Below are 25147 nucleotides of genomic sequence, written 5' to 3'. Positions count from 1 at the left end.
TGCTTTATAGCTCAGGAAGGGTGGCCTGGGCAAAACACCGGTGGAGGCTGACCTTGGCCTGCATCACCTGGGAAAACAGGGCCAACACACCGAGTGGACAGCTACAGACCACCTGGGAGCACCACAACCCTGCCCCGCACAGCTGCTTCTCCACAGAGGGCAAAGATTGGTGGTAAGTGGTCACAGCCAACCCTTGCAGCTGACTGGCCTGGGGAAATCCCTCCCATTGATCTGCCAACAGCAACCAAGGCTCAACTACAAGAGGAAGTAATACTCAGCCCTCACAAAGTACCTAGCTTGGGTAATAGAGGAGGATGTGCCACCGGATCCTATACAACACCTACTACATTAGATGACACTACCAAGACATGGAGTCAAAGCACCTCTACCTCAAACATAGAAACAAACACAAGGAGGCTGCCAAAACAAGGAAACAAAGAAACATGGCCCAAATGAAAGAGCAGATCAAAATTCTAGAAAAAGAGCTAAATGAAATGGAGATAAGCAATTTATCAGATGTAGAGTTCAAACCACTGGTTATAAGGATGCTCAAGGAACTTAGTGATGATCTAGCAGAATAAAAAAGATTCAGTCAAAATGAAATATATACTTTTTGAAATAAAGAACAATTTACAGGGAAACAACAGTAAAGTGGATGAAAGTGAGATTCAAATCAATGATACGAAACATAAGGAAGCAAAAAGCAACCAATCAGAGCAACAAGAATAAAGAATCCAAAAAAAATGAGGATAGAATAAGCAGCTTCTGGGACAACTCAAGAGGTCCAACATTTGCATCATAGGGGTGCCAGAAGGAAAAAAGAAGAGTGAGAAGTTGGAAAACTATCTGAAAAATAATTAAAGAAAACTTCCCTAATTTGGTGAAGGAAATAGACATGCAAGTCCGAGAAGCACAGACAGTCCCAAAGAAGATGGATGCAAAGAGTCCCACTCCAAAACACATCATAATTAAAAGCCAAAAAATAATGATAAAGAGAGAAGCTTAAAAGCAACAAAAGAAAAGAAGTTAGTTACATACAGGAGAATTCCCATAAAGACTATCAGCTGATTTCTCAAACTTTGCTGGTTAGATGAAACTGGTAAGCAATATTCAAAGTCATGAAAAGCAGGGACCTACAGCCAAGATTGCTCTACTCAGCAAAGCTATCATTTAAATTAGAAGGGCAGATAAAGTTCTTCTCAGACAAGAAAAAGCTAAAGGAGTTCAGCATCACCAACCCATTATTATATGAAATGTTAAAGGGACTTATTTAGGAAAAAGAAGATCAGAACTGTGAACAATAAAATGGCAATAAATACATATCCATCAACAAATGAATCTAAAAAGACAAACTAAGCAAACAAGAAGAACAGAGACAGAATCATGAATACAAAGAGTGTTTTATTGGTTGCCATATGAGAAGGGGGTGTGGAGGAATAGGGGGAGTGGTGAGGGAATTAAGAAGTACAAATAGGTAGTTACAGAATAGCCATGGGGATGTAAAGTTTGACAAGTGATAGAGTAGCCAAGGAACTCACATGCATGACCCATGGACATGAACACTGGTGGGGGGATTGCCTGAGGGAGTAAGCGGTGCTGAGTGGAGGGGGAACAAAGGGTGAAAAATCAGGACAACTGTAATAGCAGAGTCAATAAAATATAATTTAAAAAACAAGAAAACATATCTTATTAAGCACTAAATATATTCTTAATTCTCTATAGAGTATCTAACCCTTTAATATCATTATTAAGTAGATACTAAATACTACATATTCAACATTCTCTAAGCCTCAAGCTGAAAATACCATGCCAGTAAGACTATTTGGGGGCTATTCATAATTTTCTACCTTCTTTACAGAAATGGTCCACATTATGTATTTAAATAACCCATGTTAAAATTAGGTTATGTCAAATCTCAAACTTTTTTTTATTCTAGCAAATCTTAAGGTGTGCAACTTGCTCTCCTTAATTTCAAACAGCAGTCTGACTTCTCAATTTTACTTCTCAATTTGGGGCTGTATGCCACAGAGTTGGCTTATTAGATTCTCAGGAAGTTAATGCAGTTATGCCTGAAAAATTCCCAAGATCAGGGTTTGGCCTCAGATATGGCCCACAAGCCACACCTGACTCACAACCTGTTTCTGTATACTCTGTAAGCTAAAAATGGTTTTCACATCTTCAAATAGTTGAAAAAATTAAAAAACAGTATTTCGAAGCACATGTTAATTCATGTTGTCTATGGCTTTTTTCATGCTACAATGACAAAGTCGAGTAGTTTTGGCAGAGACCATATGGCCAGCAAAGCCAAAAATATTGACTGTGATTACTCTATGTTGAGTATGTTGAATACTAGCCCTTTACAGAAAGAGTTATTGATTCCTGGTCTAGATGATTTTGATATATGTCCCAGGGGGGCTGAGTTGTCCTACACCCTACTGAAAATTACTATCATGGAACTTTCATGTATTATCAGGAGCTGACACTTTGGGTATTTAATTAATGATACCTCAATGGTATACATTCTAATACCTCAGGTTCCTCAGACCATAGTATGCAGCTGATACTATGGAATACTGTGGGAGTCCTGAGCCAGGAGGAGGAATATCAAAGAATGACTGCAAGAGAATACACTGCTACACCAGAATTTTAAAAAATAAACAAGGTTAACCAAGTGAGAAACATATTGGAGATGGAATGAGGGTGAGAAATTGGGAGTAGGTGCTCTCAGCTAACGGTTCTCGGCCTTGGCTATGTATTTGGAATGACTTGGCAAAGCTAAATAAAATACCACCCCCAGAAATTCTGATGTAATTGGGCATGGGAAGTTTTTTAAGTTTCCCAGATGATTCTCCGGCATAGCCAAGAGTGAGAAATAACTGCTCTAAGACATATTGACCAAATCATGGAATCATATGCAATGGAGAATATGAAACTGTAAAAGCTCTGGTCATCCTGAGGCTGCCATCACCTGATAGCTTAAGTCTTTTGCTTTGAATAAGAGAAGATGACAAGAGGCAGGCAAGGCTTCAGACAGAGGGAACAGTGTGGCTACCATGGTTCTGAAAGGCAAAAATAGTCCAATTCTCAAGACCCTAATACACTGAGCTTGGAATAGACTAAAATTGGAACAGGACAGCAGAGAAATCCTCCTGCTCTCATCATGAGCCCAACACTAAGTAACAAGCAACAGAAGCCTGCCACTTAGGGAAGGGAAGTGCCTGGACAGACAATTCTTTTGTGCAGAGACAGGCATGCAGAGAGAGCTAAAACCTGACATGAAGCACGTCACTGAGAATTGACCTGTAGCACCTAGTTCCTACCCTACAGACAAGGCAACAACAATTTCTACAGCATTTAAGGCATGTGGTACACTGAAGGTAACCATAACAACAAAACTCAAACTCAACTTACTCTGGAGTAGATTAAATCAACACTTCATACTTCTGGTCTAACACAAGAAGCAGCCCATTTGCTGGCATGAATACCACATATCTCAGTCTGTACTGTTTGCATACAAAGTCCCATGTTTAATAAAAATTAGAAACGCACTCAAAAATGGGAAAACAATCCACTGTTAAGAAGTGATCAACAACACCAGACCCAGAGATGACCCATTACATGGGCAACTCATATGAACAGATAAGATATTCCAGCAGAGAGATGGAAATTCCAAGAAAAAGACAAATGGAAATGCTAGAAATTAAAAAAATACAACAACAAAAAACATTATCCGAGGGATGAAGAACTCCTTTAATGAGATCTCCAGTAGCCTTGACACAGCTAAGCAAAGAATTAGTGAACTTAAAGAAAACGCACCAACAGAAATTATTCAAACTGAAATACAGCAGGAGAAGGAAGAAGAGGAACTATCCAAGAGCTACAGAACAATTACAAATGTTTTAAATGTTAACAATTTCAAAAAGAGCTTTGGGACTCAATAACTGGAGTCCCAAAAGGACAAGAAAGAATGGAACAGAAAAATATTTGAAGAGAGTAGCTGAGAATTTGCTAAAAATAACAAGTGATAACAAACCACAAATCTGAGACTTTGAAGGAACCCAAGCAAGGTAAAGGCCTCCCAAAGAACCAAAAACAATGAAACAAAAATAAACCACACACACACCCCTAGATATATCACAGCAAAATACCTGAAAACCAAAGATAAAGAAAGAATATTGAAGGCTAGAGGAAAAGAGACATATTAGACACAGAGGAACAAAGATAAACAGTACAAAAAACTTCTCATCAGAAACTTTTAAACTAGAAAACAGCAGAGTGGCATTTTTAAAAAAGATTGAAAGGAAAAAAACTATAGAGCCAGAAATCTATCTTCAAGAGAAATACCTTTAAAAACTGAAAGTGAAATAAAGACATTTTATCCAAAAAGAGAAAAGGTGGGAGAATTAACTGCCAACAGGCCTGTGCAATAAAATATTAAATGAAGTTATCCAGACAGAAGAAATATAATACTACATGGAATCCTGAGGAACAAGGAAGTAACAAAAAAACGAGTAACAAAGAAGGTAAACATAAAAGACATGTTTTCTTATTTTTAATCATTCTAACATTTTAATCAGATTTCAAAATAAGTTGCTGTCTTTGCACCAAAAACTTCATTTAATAAAAAGTCAAGCTACTTTCAATATGTATAGTGGTTTTCTTGTGCTTCTTTAAAAAAGTACAAAAACATTACACTTTAAATTTAATTGTGACCTCCTCAAGAGCCATTTTAATATACTGTCTCTCTTAAAGCTAATTATGTAATTTCAAACTGTAAATTGCAGTACTCATCATTGAATAATAAGATTCTTACAAAAATAAGTTTTTAATTTAAGCTATCTAAATATCAATTTCTTTATGGAAATAAAGTTAAGGTATTTAAAATAGTTCAAAAATTGCTCTATATTTGAGCCATAGCAACTGTCTTCCTAAAAGATGCCATTCGGTTTGTTCTTCCTCATAACTGATTAATTACTCAGTTACAAAAGGATAAGGTTTTTAAGTCAGAATATGAATCTATTATAAAATTATACCATAGTTTTAATTGTTATTACTTCTAGGCACTCAAGCATCTTAAATTATACCATTAACAACACATTTGATTTAGTCACTGACCCCTCCCCCAACAAACAACTCAGTGAATGATGTTTTTACAATCTCGTGACACAATATTTCTAAAAGATATTTACACTGAATATTGAAAAATGAACTTTTACACTAGTGAACAGAACTTATAATGAAACTCCCAATATAACAAATTCCTAAAATTAAATCTACCTAAGAGACCAAATGAATGGCAGATCTGAAAATAAAAGCACAACCAGAAAAGCTAAGCAAGTAATGCACACGCACTATCAAGAACAGGCACCTCTTAGGTACTATCAACAGTAATCCTGAGTGAACAGTTATTTTTTAACCCCACACTGGAATTAAAAAATAACATAACTTCAGAACTGGAAGGGATCTTTAGATACTGAATCCAGTTTCTTAAACCAAATTTTAAGAAAGCCTAATTCGAAGAGATATTCCATGGAATTGGAAAACAAAGGTTTTCTAGGTCCTAAACTCAACCTATCAATTAGCATATTAAAGATATGAATAAGCCCCCATTAAAAAGTTTATTTTTAAAAATTAAAGAAACAAGTTTATATGCAACTATAAATGTTTTGCTTAACTCATAGTAAAATCTCTACACTTTTTCTCAATTCTTTAAAATGTCCAAATCAGCTTTCAACATGAAACTTGCTGGAATTAGGTTGTATTGTGGATGAGAAAACCCAGGCCTTGGAAATAGGTGGTTTGTCTGAAGTACAAAAGCTGATTAGGGGTATTCAAAGATAAAACTCAGGTTCTTGACTTGTAAACTTAAGGATCCTAGTGCTTATTCAGACTCTTTATTTGTATACAGAAATGTAGCAGAACCCATATTACACTAGGAGGAAAATTCTGATAGCTGTTCATATGTAAATATTTACATAAATAGTGTTATAATTCTTCCATAAATTTCAGACTTAATATAAGCTGTCTAGAATTTTTAAAAAGATTTTATTTATTTATTTTTGGAGAGAGGGGAAGGGAGGGAAAAAGAGGGAGAGAAACATCAATGTGTGGTTGCCTCTTATGTGGCCCCCATTAGGGACCCCAACCCAGGCATGTGCCCTGACTGGGAATCTAACCAGCGACTCTTTGGTTCAACAGCCTGCACTCAATCCACTACACCAGCCAGGGCTGTCTAGAATTTTTTAAATACTATTATTTTAAAAATTTTATCTATAGCTAATAGTTCATATAAATAAACATGTTTAAAAGATATAACCCTAATGTTAAAAGACTTTTAAAAAACTGGTAAGCAATGACTTGGAAATATATGAATCATTTACATTGAAATTTTAATAACTTTTTAACTATATGTAATACTCCATATTAACATGCATTACATATTATACATAGCTACCAACTGATAACAAAAAGCTTAATTTTTAAAAATCAGGTGTTCCCAAGCCTTGAACCCTCAATAACAAAATCACCTTAAGAGCTAGTTAAAATGGTATTGCATTGGCCGAAAAGTTTGTTTAGTTTTTTCCTTATGATGGCTCTAGTAGTGCTTAGTTGTCTTTAACTTCATTCAAAACAATTTTGTTACATTGTACTGTGACAGCTGTCATACTAGCATGCATTAAAAAAACATCAAAATTCTTGACTTTTGTGCAGCCATTTTAATATTGAACATGGAAGAACATATGCAACATTTTCAACATATTATGCTTTTGTACTTCAGGGAAGGTTAAAATAAAAAGATTTATGCAGTACATGGAGAAGGTGCTGCAACTGATCAAACACACCAAAAGTGGGTTGTGAAGTTTCTTGGTTACTACTGACATTTTGGCCAAATAATTCTTTGCTGTGGGGCTGCCTTATGCATTGGAACATGTTTAGCAGCGTCCCCAGCCTCTAACCACTAGAAGCCAATAGCTGGAAATAGCTAACATACTCAAAATATTCAAATCAATAAAGTTACCAGCGAAAAGGAAAAATGTGTTTTTTATTTTACAGAGAAAACTAACAGACTTTTTGGCCAGCCCAACAGTTTCTAGCCTCTGTTCTCAAAGATCGTCATTCCATAGATATGGGCTGAGACTCTAGATTTGTACTTTTAACCACCCCAGGGGGTTCCAATAGGTAGCAAAGTTTAGAAATTATGTCAGACCCTCTAAAGCACAGGCAGCAAACACAAGGCCCGAATCCAGGCCTACACCTCGTTGCACCTGGCCCGGCATCTTGTTTCTACCCAGGAGCAGCCCGGAGCTCTAGTTTAACTGTTAAGGAGTAGTTAAATGTATACAGTCCTAACATTACATTTGGCCCTTTGAAGGCAACCGTGAGGCTCATGTGGTCCCCAGTGAGAATGAGTCTAACAGCCCTGCTCTAAAGTAATTCATGGTAGAAGATGGAAAGGGAGAGAGTTTTATAATGAAAATTCAGTTTCAGATTACTGATGAAAACATCTTAGCTGGACATATTATTCAAGAAATACTTTTAAACCATCCTACAAGCAGTTCACCTCCCCTTTCTCTCCAACCATAAACAGGTTCTTTCTCTACACTCTACCTCTTCTGTTGCCTTCAAAATCCCACTACCTGGTCCTCCCTGAACTCAACAAGCCAGAAAAGTATTACTTAACCTGATGGTTAGTCAGTGTCTCTAGACCATGAGCTCATTATGGGCAATAACTGATATTTTCATCTTTGCTTATCAGTATTTACCAGAGACTGACACATGACTCAAGATCAAGAAACAGCCAATAAGATTAACCCTTGAAAATACTAAAACCCTGCTTCTTAGTATAATTCTTCAATTTATCAAGATGATTTTTGTTTTTTCTAGGTACCTGTTTCTTTTACAGATGCTTCACCCCCTCATTCACTATGTTACCTCCAGTCTTCCCTTTCAGGGCCTCATTCCCTTCTCCCTCCATCTACCTTTAAGGCTGTGGTAGCCAGGCTCTAGGAGGCCCCAGTGTCCCTCAGCCAGTATTCACATCCTGGTACAGTCCCCTGGACACTACACCAGAGCTGGTCTGGGTGACCAAGAGAGTACAGAAGTGATGGTATATGACTCCCAAAATACAGTCCCAAGATTAGATTATGAGACCCTGTGCTTTCTGTTCTGGTTTCTCTCTCTCTGACCACTTGCTATGGCAAAAACTATCTTATGAGCAGCTCTGTGGAGAGGCCCACGTGGTGAGGACTCATACCTCTTACCAACAGCACATGAATGTGCCTGGAGGCCAGCTGAGCCTGCAGCACCAGTCAAGTGTGCAGAAACTGCAGTCTAGACTGACAGCTTGAGTGTTAACACTGTAAGATGCTGAGCCAGAACCAGCAAAGCCATTCCCAGATTCCTGAGCATCAAAAACAGCGAGAAAATGAATGTCTTGTTTTAAGCTTCTACATTCTGGGGTAAATTGTTACTCAACAATAAATAACTAATACAAAGACTTGTAAATTCATACTCACTAGACAATAAGTATCCTAGAAAAGTCATGATGTCTTATTTATATTATCTCTGACAGCACGATGCCCACTGTAGTTACTCAAATGCTTGCTGAATTGGATTGACTGATGATTTTTTCAAGCCCTGGATGCTACACTCTGTATGCAGGGGCAAGATATTGTCTATGACAGTTCTTTACTTTACAAAATGGATTCAATAATGGTCCTTACCCACAGGATTATTACGAGGATCAAATAAAATAACACATGCAACAGGGTCTTATAACAATGCCTACCACACTAAAAAGTGTTCATTGTTGAGGGAGGCGGGGAGCACTGGGGGGGGGGGCAGTGCTGGGAATACAAGACAAAACTGTACTTGAACAAGAATTCAATATTTTTTAAAAAAGTAAAAATTTGTAAAAAAGGAAATGTGTCACTCTCTTCCCTCAGTACTGAAATCCTGAAAATGAGTTTTTTAATGTAAGAATTATTTAGAGAGATACGTCAGGATTATAAAATAAACTTAGGAAACTGATTTACCTTCAAACTGAAGGTAAATGATATTCAACTGATATTTAGTTGAGACTGAATATCAAATGAAAGCACTTACTGGGTATGTTACAAGGTTGTGTTAATTGATATAGTGATCTATAACCCTCAGAAAACTATTTTCATTCTTCCCAGTCTTACTACAACAAGCACGTAACATGCTCCTAGGTTATCCTTCAAGATTTATAAGAACAAAAGTAATTGGATCCAGGTAAAAGACTGGTTCTTCCAACTTGCATGAAATTTGGTGAAAAATCTCTATTTTATGCTTCATCTATTTTGCTAAGGTCACTGGAATTTGAGAGTTTAATGAGAACTCTCAACTGTGTTGCTGCTGCCTCTGTCCACTCTATGATTTCTATTGTTAAAATATTCAGTCATTAAAAATAAATAATTAGCCTATCACACCTCAACAAATATAAATTTTTTTCTGATAGTTAACTATTAATTATTAAAATGCCGAAATCATAGTTTAAATAGTCCTGACTTATCCAGAATTTGCTTTAAATTTAAAACATGTCATCAGGGCCTTAGACTTAGTATTGCCAGAGGATATTACAGTAGCTTCATTCTCAATATCTTACACAGCCTTCCAGAAAGCAAACTTCTATAAAGTACAAATCATACCAATACTTATTAACTGATTCCGTACCACAAAAGAATACAGGACTTTTTCACATGTATTTCAGAAACAGTAAATTTGGGGGTCCAGAACAATACTGAAAAATAGTATTTGTGTTTAAGGCTACATTTATAAAACATAAATACCTATAAGCAGCCATTTGAAATCATTATATCTGTATAAACTCACCTCTAATCATAAAGCATTTAGGAAGAGGAATTTAACATAACTGTGAGTAAGGATACAAAGTAATGCAGAGAGAGGCAAATCTGCTTGGGAGCACTACTAAAGGGAGGCAGTGGCTTTACCAGCATGTGGGAATAATTCCAAATACGTATAGTAGATACTATTTTTCTTCTCTTTTTTTTTGTTGACAATATTAACACTAAAGTGGCTTAGTAACTGCAAATCTAAAAGGGAACTATAACAGTGTATATGTATGCATATTATGAACATAAACAAACACATATACATACACTGAAATAACTCCTTCCTTCCTAATTCCCAGCCTCCCAATGCTTATTACTGATACAAAGAGGACAGCACCTGCCCCCACCTTTGCTACTGCCACTGAGAGAGGAGATGAGCCTAAAGTTGGCCTTGGTCTTTTTTTTTTCTCAGGGACCATTTATCCCTTTCCCAACCCCAGCCCAGACCTGTGTTTATCCAGGGGTTTAAGGATCCTGACTATTTCTAAGTAAAAAAAAAAATCCTCTCTAAACCAAGTTTTGGTCAGAACACAAAGTTGGGAAAATAAAGGTAGAACAAAATAAAAGACAAGCAAAAGAATACATTTTACTGTAGATCACTAAAAAAAAAAAAAAAAAAAGGAAATCACGTAACCCATGAAACTGAGAGAGTATACATACATTGACTCTAATTTTAGATTGAAGAGGCAGGGTAGTTAGAATTACTGAATAATTCAGAGAGAGGAAAATTATTTGAGAAAGAAAGCCATTGATGTCTCTAGTAAGTTGAAGACACATCTGACCTATACCCAGTTAACAGTTTAGGAATCCTATGAAGCACACACTTTGGAAAGTGATGGACTCAGAAGAGAACTCTGGCAATGGTGACAGAGAGGGGTCTCTGGGTATCAATCTGCTCAGTACAGAGTCCCCATCCTATTGTCTTCCATGAGGAAGGAAGAACAAATAGCAGCCTGAACTTCCTAAGATTTCTAAAACTGGATATATAATAAACATGGATCACTAACTTTTACATAGGCAAAAGCAACTTAAAATCTAGAAAGCATTATTATTCAACAATTTTTGCATTTTCTAGCATCTTTTATTAAGCTGGACAGAAATTATTGGGCTAGCCCAAAAGATTGTTTGGTTTTTTCCATAATGTGGTTCTAGTAGCACTTAGGTGTCTTTTAACTTCATTTGAAACAATTTTGTTAAGATTGTATTGTATTGTGATAGTTGTCTTAGCCACATGCATTAAAAAACTTATTAAAATTGGCAAATTTGGGGGTAGCCATTTAAATAGTGAAGGTGGAAGAAAATATGCAACATTTTTGGCATATTATGCTTTATTATTTCAAGTAAGGTAAAAACACAACTGAAATTCAAAAGAAAAAAAGACTTGTGCAGTGTATGGAGAAGGTGCTGTGATTGATCATGTCAAAAGTGGTTTGAGAAGTTTCACACTGGAGATTTCTCACTGAACGGTGCTCTGCATCGGCTAGACCAGTTGAAGTTGGTAGTGATCAGATGGAGACATTGAGAACGATCAATGTTCTACCACAGGAGAAAGAATCAACATACCCAAAATATCTAAATCAATTAAGTTACCGATGAAAATGAAACATGTTTCTTTTATTTTGTGGAAAAAACAAAATGGACTTTTTGATCAATCCAATAGTTCCAGTCACACACATGGGCTCACTGGGACAAACACTGCAATACTTACCGGGCTACTCTTAAATATATTAAGATTAATCATCCAACAGACCTTCCTGGAACAAAAAAGCTATGTGGAACAAAAAGAAAAGGCACAGACCTAGGGTCAGGGAAGGTTAGTCACAGTCCTGCATCTATCATTAAGTAGTATTTTGATCCCTGCCATGTCACTTGAATGTGACACTTGATATTTCTAAAATGAAGTAGCTGAACTACATAACTCCTAGTTCTAAAATGTTAAGCTGGTTCTTATTATCACTTTTTAAACACTTATTTCTATCAAAGTAATACTCAAGACTGCCTTCTAAAGGTCAGTTTCTAAGATAAAAAATATAAAATTTTTCCCACTTCTCCTCTGGGATCAGATACAAAGAGAAGAAAAAAATCACACCCATTAGTTTGTATAAGGAAAATAAAGATGAGATTATGTTCCTCTTTTAATTAACCAGAGTTCCTAGTAACCAGATTTCTGTAAATTCATCAGTCATTTCTTGAATCCAAATCAGTCTGGTTCTCTACTATGCTCCATTCTAATACCTGTTTTACAAGTTTATTATGAAGAAAAAAAGAGCTTCTGACCCAATAATATATTATCATAATTTGAAAAATTATAATAATTCTTAATTTATTAGCTATCAGATGTAAGCAAATTTGTTTTCACTTCAAAGTCAAAATGTGTAAAATAAACATAAATATTCTCTCAAGACTGTTCAAAAGATTAAATAAAATATATTAAAGTATTGTTAACTAGCACAAAAAAAGGCACATTCAATTAGCATTTGTGTGTTTTAAAGGTATGACAATTATGTATAAAAGTTACTGAAACATCTCATTCCCCAGTTAACAGCATATTTCCTCCAAAAGATGTAGCTAAAAAATAATGCAACTAGAATGTTTAAATCATGCAACTGTTAAGTATTATTTTAAAAATTCATTAAGATATACTAAGCATTTACTATGTGTCAGGAACTATAATGCTAGGGTTCCAGAATGCAGTGATTAAGACATTGACTTCATCCCCCCAAAATCCCACAGTCTAGAATAAATAAAAATTATAATGTAATTAAAAATATAATTAAAAGGCATATACAAGGAACAGAAATATCAGGATGAAGCAAGTAATTCATTGTCCGAAGAGGGTAAAGAGGAAGTAGCTATAGTATCCTGGAAGAGGGGAAAAAGTAGTTCTGCAGGCAAAGACTGTTTTGAAAGCCTAGCTCAGCCATTTACTAGCTACATGATATGGGGCAACTTAATTTACCTCTTTGGACTTCTTTGTAAATCTACTTTGGAGAGTTACTCTGAAGATTAGAACTAATATATGTAAAGTAACCAACACATAGCAAGAACTATGTTTTAGTTGTTTATTTTTTAATAGACCAAGTTCTAAATGGCATGATAGGTAGCGTTTCTTGATTAACGATTAACCTACATATGTCACCAGTATGGAGGCCACAATGAACCACATCAGAATGTTACCACTTCCAAAGTCCATTTTTAAAGAAATGATGTGTTTCCTACCATGTGGTATACTCACCTGCTGGTGAAACATACTTCTATTTCCTTCCCTATTTTTACTCTGAAAAATAAAATTTTGCATACTAACACTCTACTTATTTCCTAGAAGAGGTTTCATTTGCTCCTCAGTCCTAGTTTGGGATGTTTCAAATATCCTCTACAAAATAGCAAAATCCAATGGGCAACTGACAATTCTTAAGATTGTACTAGGAAATAAGAGTTAACGCTGGGAGAAACTACTATTACTAATCTAATGACTGACTTATGGAACTAGAAGCCACTAGACAATGATTAGAATCTTAAAGTAAATATTTTAAAATATTGTCAAATCTAGCCAAGAGATAAGTTACATTTACATTTTCTCTATCTCCCAAAGGTAACTTTTTTCTAAAAGCTCATCGATAAGTTAGGTCAGTCACTAACATACACAACTATACATGTATTCTTAAGTCCTTATTCTCATTTCATTCAAATACACATAATTGATTCAACATTTGAAATTTTAACAGTGAAAAAATATGAGCAAAGCCATAAGATAAAGCAGTCTATCCCTAAATTCAGTTGAATTATGAAATGCTCTTTACATCAATGTAGTTTTACAAAACTCAGAATATGTTTCCAACCTTAAACCATCATGTAAGGTCAGTTTTCTCCAAGATAAATAACCATGTCTTAAAAGTGAGGACACCATGAGTCAATTGAGAATCTACGTTAATTTTATAGTTTCTACATTCAAGGAGATGAGTGTCTCTAAGTCATCCTTACATACACACGTATGTGTCCTGTCAAGACAGGTTATATCTGTAGCATACTTTCCCTCATCTTAACCAGTTTGACATAATGCATTTTGAAATACCAGTATTCTACCAAAATCAGCTCCCTTATCCTGAGTATGTTTTTAAGTTTTTTTCTCTGAGGATCAGGAACTGAGAAGTGACCAAATTGCAAATAAACCTCTTTCTTGTAAATACTAATTTTTATAGGGTATTTTCTAAATTCAGAGCTCAGATTATATCAATCTAAGCATTTCCACATTAACAAAACTACAAGTTTCTTCACAAAGCAAACCTAGAAGTTCGATAAAAATATGACTATTACTGCTCACGTTTACAGCTAGAAGTTCCTGTTAATTACTCTAATGCAGTTAAGTCCAGTTCGCTCATGAGGGCCTTGACAAATGAAGGGAAATACACAAAATTATCAAATGTCACAGAGGCAACAGCTTGAGGCCAGAGGGAGAGAGACAGACAGACAAAAGGAAATAGGAGCAGAAAGAGATATGTATGGTAAAACTAAAATGCTTAGAATGCACTAGACCTTGGCCCAGCCCGACCCACAATAATCAACTTGTCATCTATATGTTCCTCCAAAATAAATTTAACAGTTGAAGCAAATTGATCGTGAGCAGGAAACTTAAGCTCTGCATTCATTTTATATTTGCCAGAAAGAAAAAGATCTAAACAGACAAAAGATCTAAACAGCAAAAAGCGGGGTGTGTATGAGTGTGTGCGCGCGTGGGGGAAGGCGGGGATAAATAAAAGCTAACTGTGCTTAAGTCTCAGCACCAATGCTGTTCCGTGCTTACTACAGAAGGCAGGTCCACGGGCCCCTCCGCCAGCAAGGGATATGGCGGGGGTCGTGGATTGGCATTCCCCCACCCGAGATTCGGAAGCCTCTGAATGTCAGAGAACGGATGGTGGGCGTCGGCGCCCCCGGAACCCACGCGGAGTAGATCCAATTAACACCTTCCTCGCCAGGATTTATGATTGCGAACTCCCAAAGGGGCGCACACGGGGGTGGGGCGGCAAGAAGCGCTTCCTCTGCTCTACAGGGAGAAAAGAGGCAAAAGGTGGCACCGCATCCTTGCGCGCATCAATTACCCGTGAGGCTCCTCAGAACCGTCCCGTGAGCCCAGAGGCTTAGGACCTGCTGCACCGACAGGTTGATCATGGAGTGGTCACCCGCCTCCGCCTTCATCTTCCCCGGGGGACGCCCGCTGCCCTCTCCTCCGGCGCCGAGTGGCGGCAGCGGCTGTGAGGCTCCGGGAGCGGCGGCGGGTGCGCTGCTCCTCCAGGCCGCCGCCGCCGCGGGATAAGGCTGCGGGGCGACGGGCTGGGCGCTGCTGCTGCTGCGGCCGAAGGGCCTACGGGGGGTGCCGCTCAGCGCGTCTCCCAGGCAGCCCCCTCCCCGCCGGGGAGACATTGAGGACAACGGACGGGGGAGGGGAGGGAGCCGGGCGCTCTTCCCGCACGGCCCCCAAGCGACGACTCGGGGCGGAGGAGGCCGCTCTCGCTCCCTCTCAGGGGCAGCACCACGACGCGGGGATCGGGCACGGTAGGAGGCCGAGGTCACGCCGGGAGGCTCGGAGTGATGGGCAGCCGGCAGGTGCAGCCCCCGATGGAGTCCAGCTCATCACCGCCGGAGGACTAGGAGACCAGAAACCCGGAGGAGGCTGCGGCAGTGGCCTCCGCGGCACCTGCCGCCAGCCTACCCACCCTCCGGCCGCCGACACTCGAGGAACCGCCCCCTCCACCCGCGGCCACCGGCTGGCCCCTCCTGCGCGCGCGCAGGGGTCCCCTCCTCCCTCCCCTCAGCGGAACCGCTGCGCATGCTCTCTCTCCCCCTTCCCGCGACCCGCCGCCCTCCGACAACCCGCCGGCCCAGAAGTCCTCCCACTCCCTTTCACAGAGCAAGGAGACCGCAGTAGGGCGGAGGGAAGCGCAGCCTACGTCACTAGCGCCATCGCCGGGCCTCGCTGCTGATTGGGTGCTCCAAGGGAACCACCTCCACACCCCCCCGCCCCCAGACCCGGGGAGGGCGCCCAGGGAGAGGGTGAGCCTGTCGCTGGGGCTCCCTGGGCGCCCCGAGTCTGAAGTGGTGCTGAAGCTCAGTCATGCGTTGGGGCTATCCTGACTTACTATAGGGGAATCAAGGGGTACAAAATCTCTTGAGATGGATTCTGTGTTAGTTCAGATCTTTGGCTTGAATGAAATACTTTTGGTACAGAAGTTTGCATGCATCTTTATTTGAAACGCGTTATCTCAACATTTTAGATTTACTAATGTGAGGAGATTTTTTTTCTGAGTCAGGTGACTTAGGGGACTACCTGCAGAAAGTATATTAAAGCTACTGAAGCAGAAATAAAACCGTTTTTCATTCATCCAGTTCTTCCTGCAATAAGAACTTGGGGCTCCTGAGGTTCTGTGTCCCGAAAAACCTACTGAGGTAGGGCTCGCCAAGTCCCATTCAGCGCCATTGCCTAATCTAGCTTATGGTTTTTTTTTTTCCACTGGAGTATTCTTTTTTATCTAAATTGTACAGTTGTGTGGTCAGTAGACTGGTAGACTGACAACTTTACAGTTGTCTTCACTTTCCCCCATTGCTCTCCCCTGACCTGCCCAACCCCCTCTTACATTTAATCCTCCACCCCCATTGTCCTTGTCCATGGGTCCTTTATACATGTTCCTTGACCTGACCCCCTTCTTTCCCTCATTATCCCCCCTCTCTGATCACTGTCAGTTTGTTCTTTATTTTCATGTCTCTGGTTCTATTTTGCTCACTTGTTTGTTTTGTTGATTAGCTTCCACCTATAGGTGAGATCATATGGTATTTGTATTTTACCGCCTGGCTTATTTCACTTAGCATAATACCCTCTAGTTTCATCCATGCCATCATGTAGGGTAAGAGTTCCTTCTTTCTTTCTGCTGTGTAGTATTCCATTGTGTAAATGTACCACAAACTCTATGATCTTTTCTAGAAATTATATGAGTTTTGGTTTACACCTTCAGTACACTTGGAATTTTTTTTTAATATAAGAAGTTTGGAGGGTATCCATTTTTTTCCAGATGGCTACTCAAGTTGTCCAAAAACATTCATTACACAATCCATCATTTTCCCACTGACCTAAAATTCCATTTTTTTATGTACAGACTGTGTAAATATGCTTGGACTTATTTCTGATATTTCATTATTATTCCATCCATTTGTTCATGTGTCAGTACCACATTTCTTATTATCTTTAGCTATAAAATATGCTTTGGTATCTGCTAAGATAGTTCTCCCTTTTATTTTTTTATTTTCAATTTTTTGACTAGTCAAAGGGCCTGTTTATTTGGGTTCAGAATTTAAAGTTACAGAATTCTGTCTTTACAGGCTCAGCTTCTCCATCCTATGCCATTACCCAGCATTCCCAGAGGGCAGCCTCCAAGCCAGCCATGTTGCCTAAGCCACAGCATGTGGGGCCTAGGCAGGTGCTGCCGGGCCATGCTCCTGCACAGGGTGGCCTTGGGTCGTGCCTCCGTTTTTGTTAATCAGGTTAATAGCCACTGGACAAGGCTTTGACCCGGGGCTTCCAAGGACAGCACAGTAGCTGTCCCCTGAAAGCCCTCTGGGTGGCGGTCCAGTGGGTCTCCCCTACCAGTGGGCTGGGCAAACAGACCCAGAGGAGGCTGGGAGGCCTTGGAGTGGAGGGGGAACAGGGACTTGAGCAGTGGTGGAGGAAGGAGGAGAGCATGAGAGAGATGCATGGGGGATGAAGCCAACCCTGCTTTTATTTCAAGCGAGCTTCTTGATGGCCATCAGGAGCTGGAGTTTTAGGATAAATGTGCCTGGCTCCTCCCCTGCGGCTTTGATGTCCTCCAGTACTGCCATGCCCTACAACAAGGTTATGAGGGCTGAGGTCACCAGGCCACACTCACTGAAGGCCAATTTCTCGTCCTCTAACCATTTCTGCCCATCAGAGGCCAGCAGCTCCAAGGGCAGTCAGTCTCTCTGCAGGGCCTTGAGAACAAGCTATAGAGTGCTGCCACCTGCTTCCGTGCACAGAAGGTCCCCTGCAGCCCTCCGGGAGAGGAACATGCAGCAGTGCGTCAGTGTACTGGCGCATCTTCCTCTGTTTCTCTTTCTCCCACGTGGCCATGGGCCGCAGCAATGATTAGCCACTCCATGGCTGGACCTGAGCCTCAGCTCCCATTTGACTTCCTTAGGCACCATCTTAAAGAAATCAGAGGGCAGGTCGAACTCTGGACAGGCCTGGACGAGTATCAGAAGACATGCAGCTAGCGGACCAGACCAGTGCAGCCAAACAGACCAGGCTGGGCACACAACCGCTGCTCCTTGTACCTCTCTAGGCTGTGGGGCTGGGCCAGCACAGCCACACTCGGCATACAAAACTCTTTGGGACCCTCCTGACCTAGAACAGGTAACAATGCTTCCTGGAAGCCAGTGGCCTCAAACAACTCGTGGGTCCCTTCCAGGCAGTTAGTGCACTCCTGGAACATCTTGTTCTGCAGCTTGATCTTCCGGTTCTTCTCCTGCTCGGGGTGCAGGTGGATATTGTCCAGATACTTTGCAATGGTGTACACATGCGGCTGCACCCTGTTTCGATCTTTACTGAACACATGTGGGTCTTCGTGATGGAGGCAGATACCAGGTCAGTGGAGCCGGTGAGAGAATAGCTTCTTTGACTCAAGTGTTCTGCTGGGCCTTCCTCAGGCCTGTGTGAGTGGGCAGGTGCAATACACTCGAGGCACTGTCAGGTGAGTCGAGCCTTCCTCTTTGGATTCAGGCACCCTGGCTCAGGGTGAAGTCCTGTGACTTGCGGCCCAGCCCTCAGCTATTTATGTTAGAGTCGGGCCAGGGACGTTGTGGCTGCCATCTGTGCCGAATTGGTGGGTCCCTGGTGGGGCTGCTGGAGCACCGACTGGTTGATCTTTTCTTTGGGGGTCTTTTCCTTCACTGACTCCATAAGCTTCTGTCAGGGCCCCTAGCTCTTAAACTTGATGTCAGCCTTGATATCTTGGAAGAATTTCTTCATAGTGGCCGGAGGCCAGACGGGGCAGTAGTGTGCGGGGGAGGGGGATGGGATGAGGGAGAGCAGGGATGGCGACCCAGAGCCTGGTCAGGGAGGGGTCAGTGGGAGCCAACAACCGGCTCAATTTTTTTCTGATAATCTTCAACATGTATTATTCCAGAGGAACCCTAAAATGAGTATTCTAATTTAAAAAATATTACAGATGTATTTTCATTGGAATCATGCTAAATTTATAAATATGTTTATAGAAATTAAAATTTTAATCTTATTTTATTAAGGATTTTGATTTTGATACATTATTGAATGTATTTTTAGCATCTATGAAAATTACTATGTGATTCGTCCTTTGGTTCTATATACTTGGGAATTATGTTAGTATACTTCTTAATAAATTTTCTTTGAATTCCTGGAATTAATGCCACCTGGTCATGATCTCGAGTTCTTTTGTTATGCTACTTGATTCCACATCTTAATCTCTTACTAGAAGTGTGTGGTCAATGCTGCAAGACTAATCTGTAGTTTTCTCTTTAGAATCATGTTTAGTTTAGGTGTTTTTCCCTAATTTATGTCATATTTGCTTTATATGGAATAATTAGAAGCTCTGTTTATTTGGATTTATCTTTTCCTTAAATGTTTGGTGGAGTGTAAACAACTGTAAAACTGTCGTTGACATTTTGGGGAAGCAGCTTTTTGCCAGTGTTTTCTAGTTACTATGTTTTCCTATGGTAATTGGTCCATTTAGATATTTCTTTTTCTCTTCTTGGTTCCTTTTGAAAAAATTTTAAATTAACTTATTTTTATATATATACAATTTTTAATAATAATCTGTAGTGCTAATCTTGTGATCTGGTGATCTTTAACTTTTCCAAAACATTGCTTATTTTGTAAATTTATATTTTTTATAATCTTTTTTAAGATTTTATTTATTTATCTTTATTTACCAACAGTTTATTTATTTATCTTTATTTACCAATGCCCCTGGCCCAACTCTAACAGAAGAGGGGAAAGGAAGGAGAGAGGAAGAGAAATATCAATGAATGGTTGCCTCTCGTGCGTGTCCTGTTGGGAACTGGTCTGCAACCCAGGCATGTGCCCTGACTGAGAACCAAACCACAATCCTTTGGTTGGCAAGCCCACGCTCAGTCCACTCAGGTACACCAGCCAGGGCTTATAATTTTAATTTGATTATGTATGCTAATCATTTTATATTTTCCAAATTAACTAGGTCTTGGATGTATTTACCAATTCTTCATGTCTCTGTATATTAATTCACTCTTTGTTCCTTTTATTATTATCACTTTCTTCTGGTTCCTTTGTATTATCTTGTTATTTTCTGTAAATTTTATGTTAGTTGCTTGATTCATTTATTTTCAGTTTTTCCTGTTTCTTATGCAGATGCTCCTTGACTTACAACGGTATTACCTTTTGATAAACCTAACATTAGTTGAAAATATAATAATTTGAAAATGTATTTAATACACCTAACCTGAATATCGCCACTCAGCCTAGCCTATCTTAAACGTGTTCAGAACACTTACATTAGCCCACAGTTGGGCAGAATTATCTAAAATGCTGAGGACACTGTGCAGGGTGTCAGTACTTTATCCTCATAATCACGGGCTGACTTGGAGCTGCTGCTGGCTGCAGCTGCCCAGCATCACGAGAGAGTACTAGATTTCAAGCATATTATTCACCTGGAAAAAGATCAGAATTCAAAATTCAAAGTGTGGTTCCTACCTAATGTGTAAGGCTGTCACACCATGCTGAAGTCGAAACACCGTAAGTCAAACCATCCTAAGTACAGGGTGTGTGCATAACTATTTAAGTTTGTATTTGCCCGGAGCAGTGCTTTTAGTTGTACACCATAGCCTTTATTAACATTTCTATTATTATTATCTAGAAAGTCTGTCACTTTTGTTTTTATTTCTACTCTGAAGTTATTTAAAAGAGATTTTTTTAAATTTAAGCTTTGGGGGAGGAGGTTCTATATTTGTTAGCAGTTCATTAGTTTAGTTATAATGTAGTCAAACAATCTTATGTATACTGTGTCTACTTTTGGGGATTTATTGATGTTTTCTTTGTGGCCCAGCATATGGTTAATTTTGGTAAGTGAGTACACAAAAACGGTGTAGTCTCTGTTTTTAGGGAATAGAATGGTAATTACCCAGCATAATAATTTGAAAGAGTTGATTTTGCCTTTTTAATAGTAATCTCTATCACTCTGATCTCCTCTAAACAGAGTGTAGTTATTGACTCACTCTAAGTAATTCAAAACTATATGCCTCTGTCTTTACACTTGTTCTTTTTCCTCTTCCCATATTATAGTAGATTATATATTTTCTACCCCTTATCTCCACTGCTTAACTACCTAGGTCTAATCCTAGTCTGGCTGCTTTACCAGATATGAGTATTAGGCAAGTTATTTAACTTTGCTGATTTACAATTACCTCATCTGTAAAATGGGAAATATATGTATATTATATATATTCATATATATTATTCAGTTATATGTTATACATTTATTGTGGAGTCTGAAGCTATACAAAATAAATGCTAGCTTTTATTATTGTTTTATTTAAATATTAACAGACTTTTAAAAGTCTATGGGAATGCCAACTTCTAAAGACTATTTCTCTAAAGAACAAGAAAAAGGATGTGTGAAGGATTCTCTTGATGGGCAAGCATTTACCTCTGTTTTCCCTGTTTTGTTTTTAACATAATATATTCATGTGGCTGAAGTGTAAAAAGTCACCCTTCACCCCTGTGTCCCAGCCAGTTAGTGCTCCTCAGGTAGCCATCATTATTAGCTTTTCTGTGGATTCTTCCTGAATTTTAGCTACTTCAAATATTTTTTAACTGAAGCTGTGGAAAATGAGGAAATCAGCCTATTTACACTTCCTCCCCTTCCCCTCCCAATTGCTGCCAGTTACACAATATTATTTCATCTTAACATTAAGAATACTTATGGAAGCTACAGTATACTTCTTGAAGTTTTTTGTTGTTGCTTTCGTTTTATACTTGAATCAAAACGTAAGCAAGTATAAAATTAATGTCAGAATCTGTTTCAGGGTTAAGATGGAGTAAACATTCTTCATCCATTGTTTCCTATGAAATGTAGCTAGTGAAACAGAGTGCAGGGAGGAATTTGGAAAGTGACGAGGAGCAAGTGGATTGGGGAAGAGGATGGGAATTTGAAGTGCCATCAAACAGGCTGTTAGCTTTCTGTGTCTTTTACTCTGTGTTCCCTGCGCAGGTCTCAGGACAGTGTGGGGAAGGGTTTTCAGGAACTACTGTAAAGGACACGTGGACAAAACCAAGGGGCAGGGTGGAAGCAGGGGAGGGAGGTGGGTTTGGCTGGGGTCGGTGGGAGTGGTGGGGGAAAATGCAAACAACTGTAATTGAACAACAATAAAGTAATAATAAAAAAAAACATGGACAGGGACATAGGTGCCAACAGAGAGAGTTGTGGAGTCAGCCCCCTTGTTTTTTTTCTTGAAGAGAAGGGAAAAGGTCTCCCAAGACCCAGAGAGAGTGAGGAGAAATTGCTACTTTGTGTGCGTGTGTGCTCAGTCCCAGCCCCCGATGTGCGGGCTGAGGCAGCCACAGTGACAGTCCATAGGGACTTTGGACTGAAGTCGGGAGACTGAAACGCTGAGAGAATTTCTCCTCTGGTTGAAAAAGCTGTAGTCTCAAAAGGGTGGGACAAGCCCTGCCAATGAATGACACCTAGCCCGATTCCACCCGACTCTCGATGCCCCCAAACTAACTGCTCCTCCTCCAAACTGCCCTCTAGCTTTAGCAAGACTTTGGAGGCTCAAAATATGCAATGGCTATAGAAGGAGACCTCCTTGTTGAATGACTTTTGTGAAAGAGACGCTTCAGCTCTTCACCAAAATCTCTTCTTCTTTCCGCCTGGGCACCCAACCAGATTCGTTTCCCAGCCTCCATTGAGTTAGGTAGGGCCATGGAATGCTCCCACATGTGATGTGTGCCACTTCCAAGCCTGATGTATACAAGTCTCCCGCAACTGTTCCTGCATACTCTTTCACTTTACTGATGAAAAGTGGGACGGTGAAACCCAAGTGTCCTGGATAGCCACATGTTGGCCCATTGTAAAAGGACGATATTGAAGCCAAGTTTATAATTTTCATTATTTGCCTTTCATTACACTAATTATATGTACTAAGAAATAGAAGACCAATCTTAGCATGGGTGTAAGGGAAAACAAAATGTACATTGCAAACAATAAGAAAACATAAGTAAGTGACAGTAGAATATGACTGAGTACAAACTAATGTTTTATATGTATGAAGAGTATTACATGTACATATATCCTATATGTATAATTTATGTACTATCAGATGTATAGATAACATAAATATTACTACATATGAATCATATTATAAAATATATAATAATATATTATATATTTTATGTATATTGCATAATATTGCCTTCACCCGTCCAGAAAAAGTCCATCCATTGTTAATATAACAAGAACTGTTTGCATAACATCCATGTAACTGGGCAGCCAAGGGGAGTGGACTGGAATGTGCATGTATGAACAATGATGACTTCACTGTACCAGTCAGTGGAGGTGGCAAACGCTATAGAATGAGCATATGTACTGTGTGGACATCACATTCAAACTGACTGAGTGAGTAGAGGAAAGAATCTCCATCAAATTTTGCATTAAGCTTGAACAATCTCCTGTGGAAACTATTTGAATGATTCAGAAGGCTGCAGCTATGGGCAACTGGTGATTGGCAGCTTCATCACGACAACATACCCACTTACGTATCACATCTCATGCAGAGTTTTTTGGCAAAACATCAAGCCAGCCAAGTTACTCAGCCCTCTTACAGCCCAGCTTTTGCACCCTGTGACTTGCGGCTTTTCCCAAAACAAAAGTCACCTTTGAAAGGAAAGAGATTTCAGCCTGTTGATGAGATTCAGGAAAATATGACAGGGTAGCTGATGGCAATTGAGAGAACTATGTGAGGTCCCAAGGGCCTACTTTGAAGGTGACTGAGGCATCATTATCCTGCATACAATGTTTCTTGTATTTTGTATCTTCTTAATCAATTTCTCTATTTTTCATACTACATGGCTGGATACCTTTTAGACAGACTTCATATATTTGGGTACTCAATAAATATATCACACATACATAATGGGTATTCCCAGTTACATATATATTCCATTAATGCTGAAAGAATTATAAGAATAGGGTAGGATGAGTCAGAGCCTTCCTCATAGCTAAAGTCAAGTGACCCACTTCAAAGTTGGAGAAATGGTTGTATCTACTAGGGCTCTTGGCTTCCTCTGTTAGTTTCTTCATCTTTACTGATGACCAAAGGAATGGAAACTGTTTTAAAATCAAATCAGCAGATATTGATTGAGTAAGACACCAAGTTAGGCAATGGTTAAATTGGTGTCATTTCTTAAAATTAGGCCAAAGGTTCTGTGTAACCAAGAAATTGCACAACGGAATGCAACTTACTCTCAGCCTCTCAGTTCAGCTTCCGGGGGAGGCTCCTCTTTTTCTTTAGCCTCCTTATATTTGTCTGGGATTTTCAAGCTCAAATAAAGTACAGTTTAGTATCTCACTGTATAACATGATATACCAAGTACAGAAGAGGGATAAATATAGAATTTAATTTACTCCAGGGCAAAGATTAGTCAGTGAAAAAGTCTTGGCCCATTTAAAAAGATCTCATCTTAAAGCAAGTTTTCATTAATGATCCTTTTTTATCTGTCTGGACTCTCTGGGCAACTTACTTAAAGTAGTGACAAATTAAGAGAAGATCATTTTGCCTTTTGCTTGTCCTCCTTCCTTTCTGAAATTCTGAACATGGCATAGATTATTATGCTTTTTGGAATCATTGTTTATTCCTTTATATTCTTTGTAAGCTTCTGACAAGCAAAGCCATTTCCTCCTCATACATACTAAGGACTAAGATATAAGAAGAAAAATCTAAATCTATGTAATTAAATTTACTTAATTTTTAACTGCTGAGGGGTGTCAATGGGAAATACACTACTGAAAATTTCATTATTACTTCAGTGAGTAAACAGTTAGCATTAACCATTTAGGTATCTGAGAAAAGACTGATAAATAGTACATACTTTTGAAAAGTGATGTTAAGAACTTTGGTTATCCGTCATTAATGATATGTTATTTAAATTCAGAATGTTTTCTTTTACATTTGAGTATTTAAACTAATTTCGATAACTGCTTGGT

General features: G+C 39.1%; 1 protein-coding gene and 1 pseudogene across 1 annotated transcript in view; both read right to left on the bottom strand.

Moving 5' to 3' along the window:
- TMEM170B (transmembrane protein 170B) overlaps positions 1–15812 on the bottom strand; it is a 36853-nt gene extending 21041 nt beyond the window's left edge. The window contains exon 1 of the mRNA XM_037037872.1: positions 14972–15812. Within this exon, the coding sequence (XP_036893767.1) occupies positions 14972–15293 (322 nt within the window). The 5' untranslated portion in view covers positions 15294–15812. The remainder of the gene's footprint in view (positions 1–14971) is intronic.
- A 1833-nt stretch (positions 15813–17645) lies between these two features.
- Positions 17646–18906, bottom strand: LOC118981238 (UBX domain-containing protein 6-like; annotated as a pseudogene).
- Between the last annotated feature and the right edge of the window lie 6241 nt (positions 18907–25147).

This window comes from Sturnira hondurensis, unplaced genomic scaffold, assembly GCF_014824575.4.
Source record: "Sturnira hondurensis isolate 20B ecotype Veracruz unplaced genomic scaffold, ASM1482457v3 Scaffold0023817, whole genome shotgun sequence".
Taxonomy (NCBI): Eukaryota; Metazoa; Chordata; class Mammalia; order Chiroptera; family Phyllostomidae; genus Sturnira; species Sturnira hondurensis.
The sequence above is the reverse complement of the archived record's forward strand: the minus strand, read 5'-3'. Positions and strand labels throughout refer to the sequence as shown.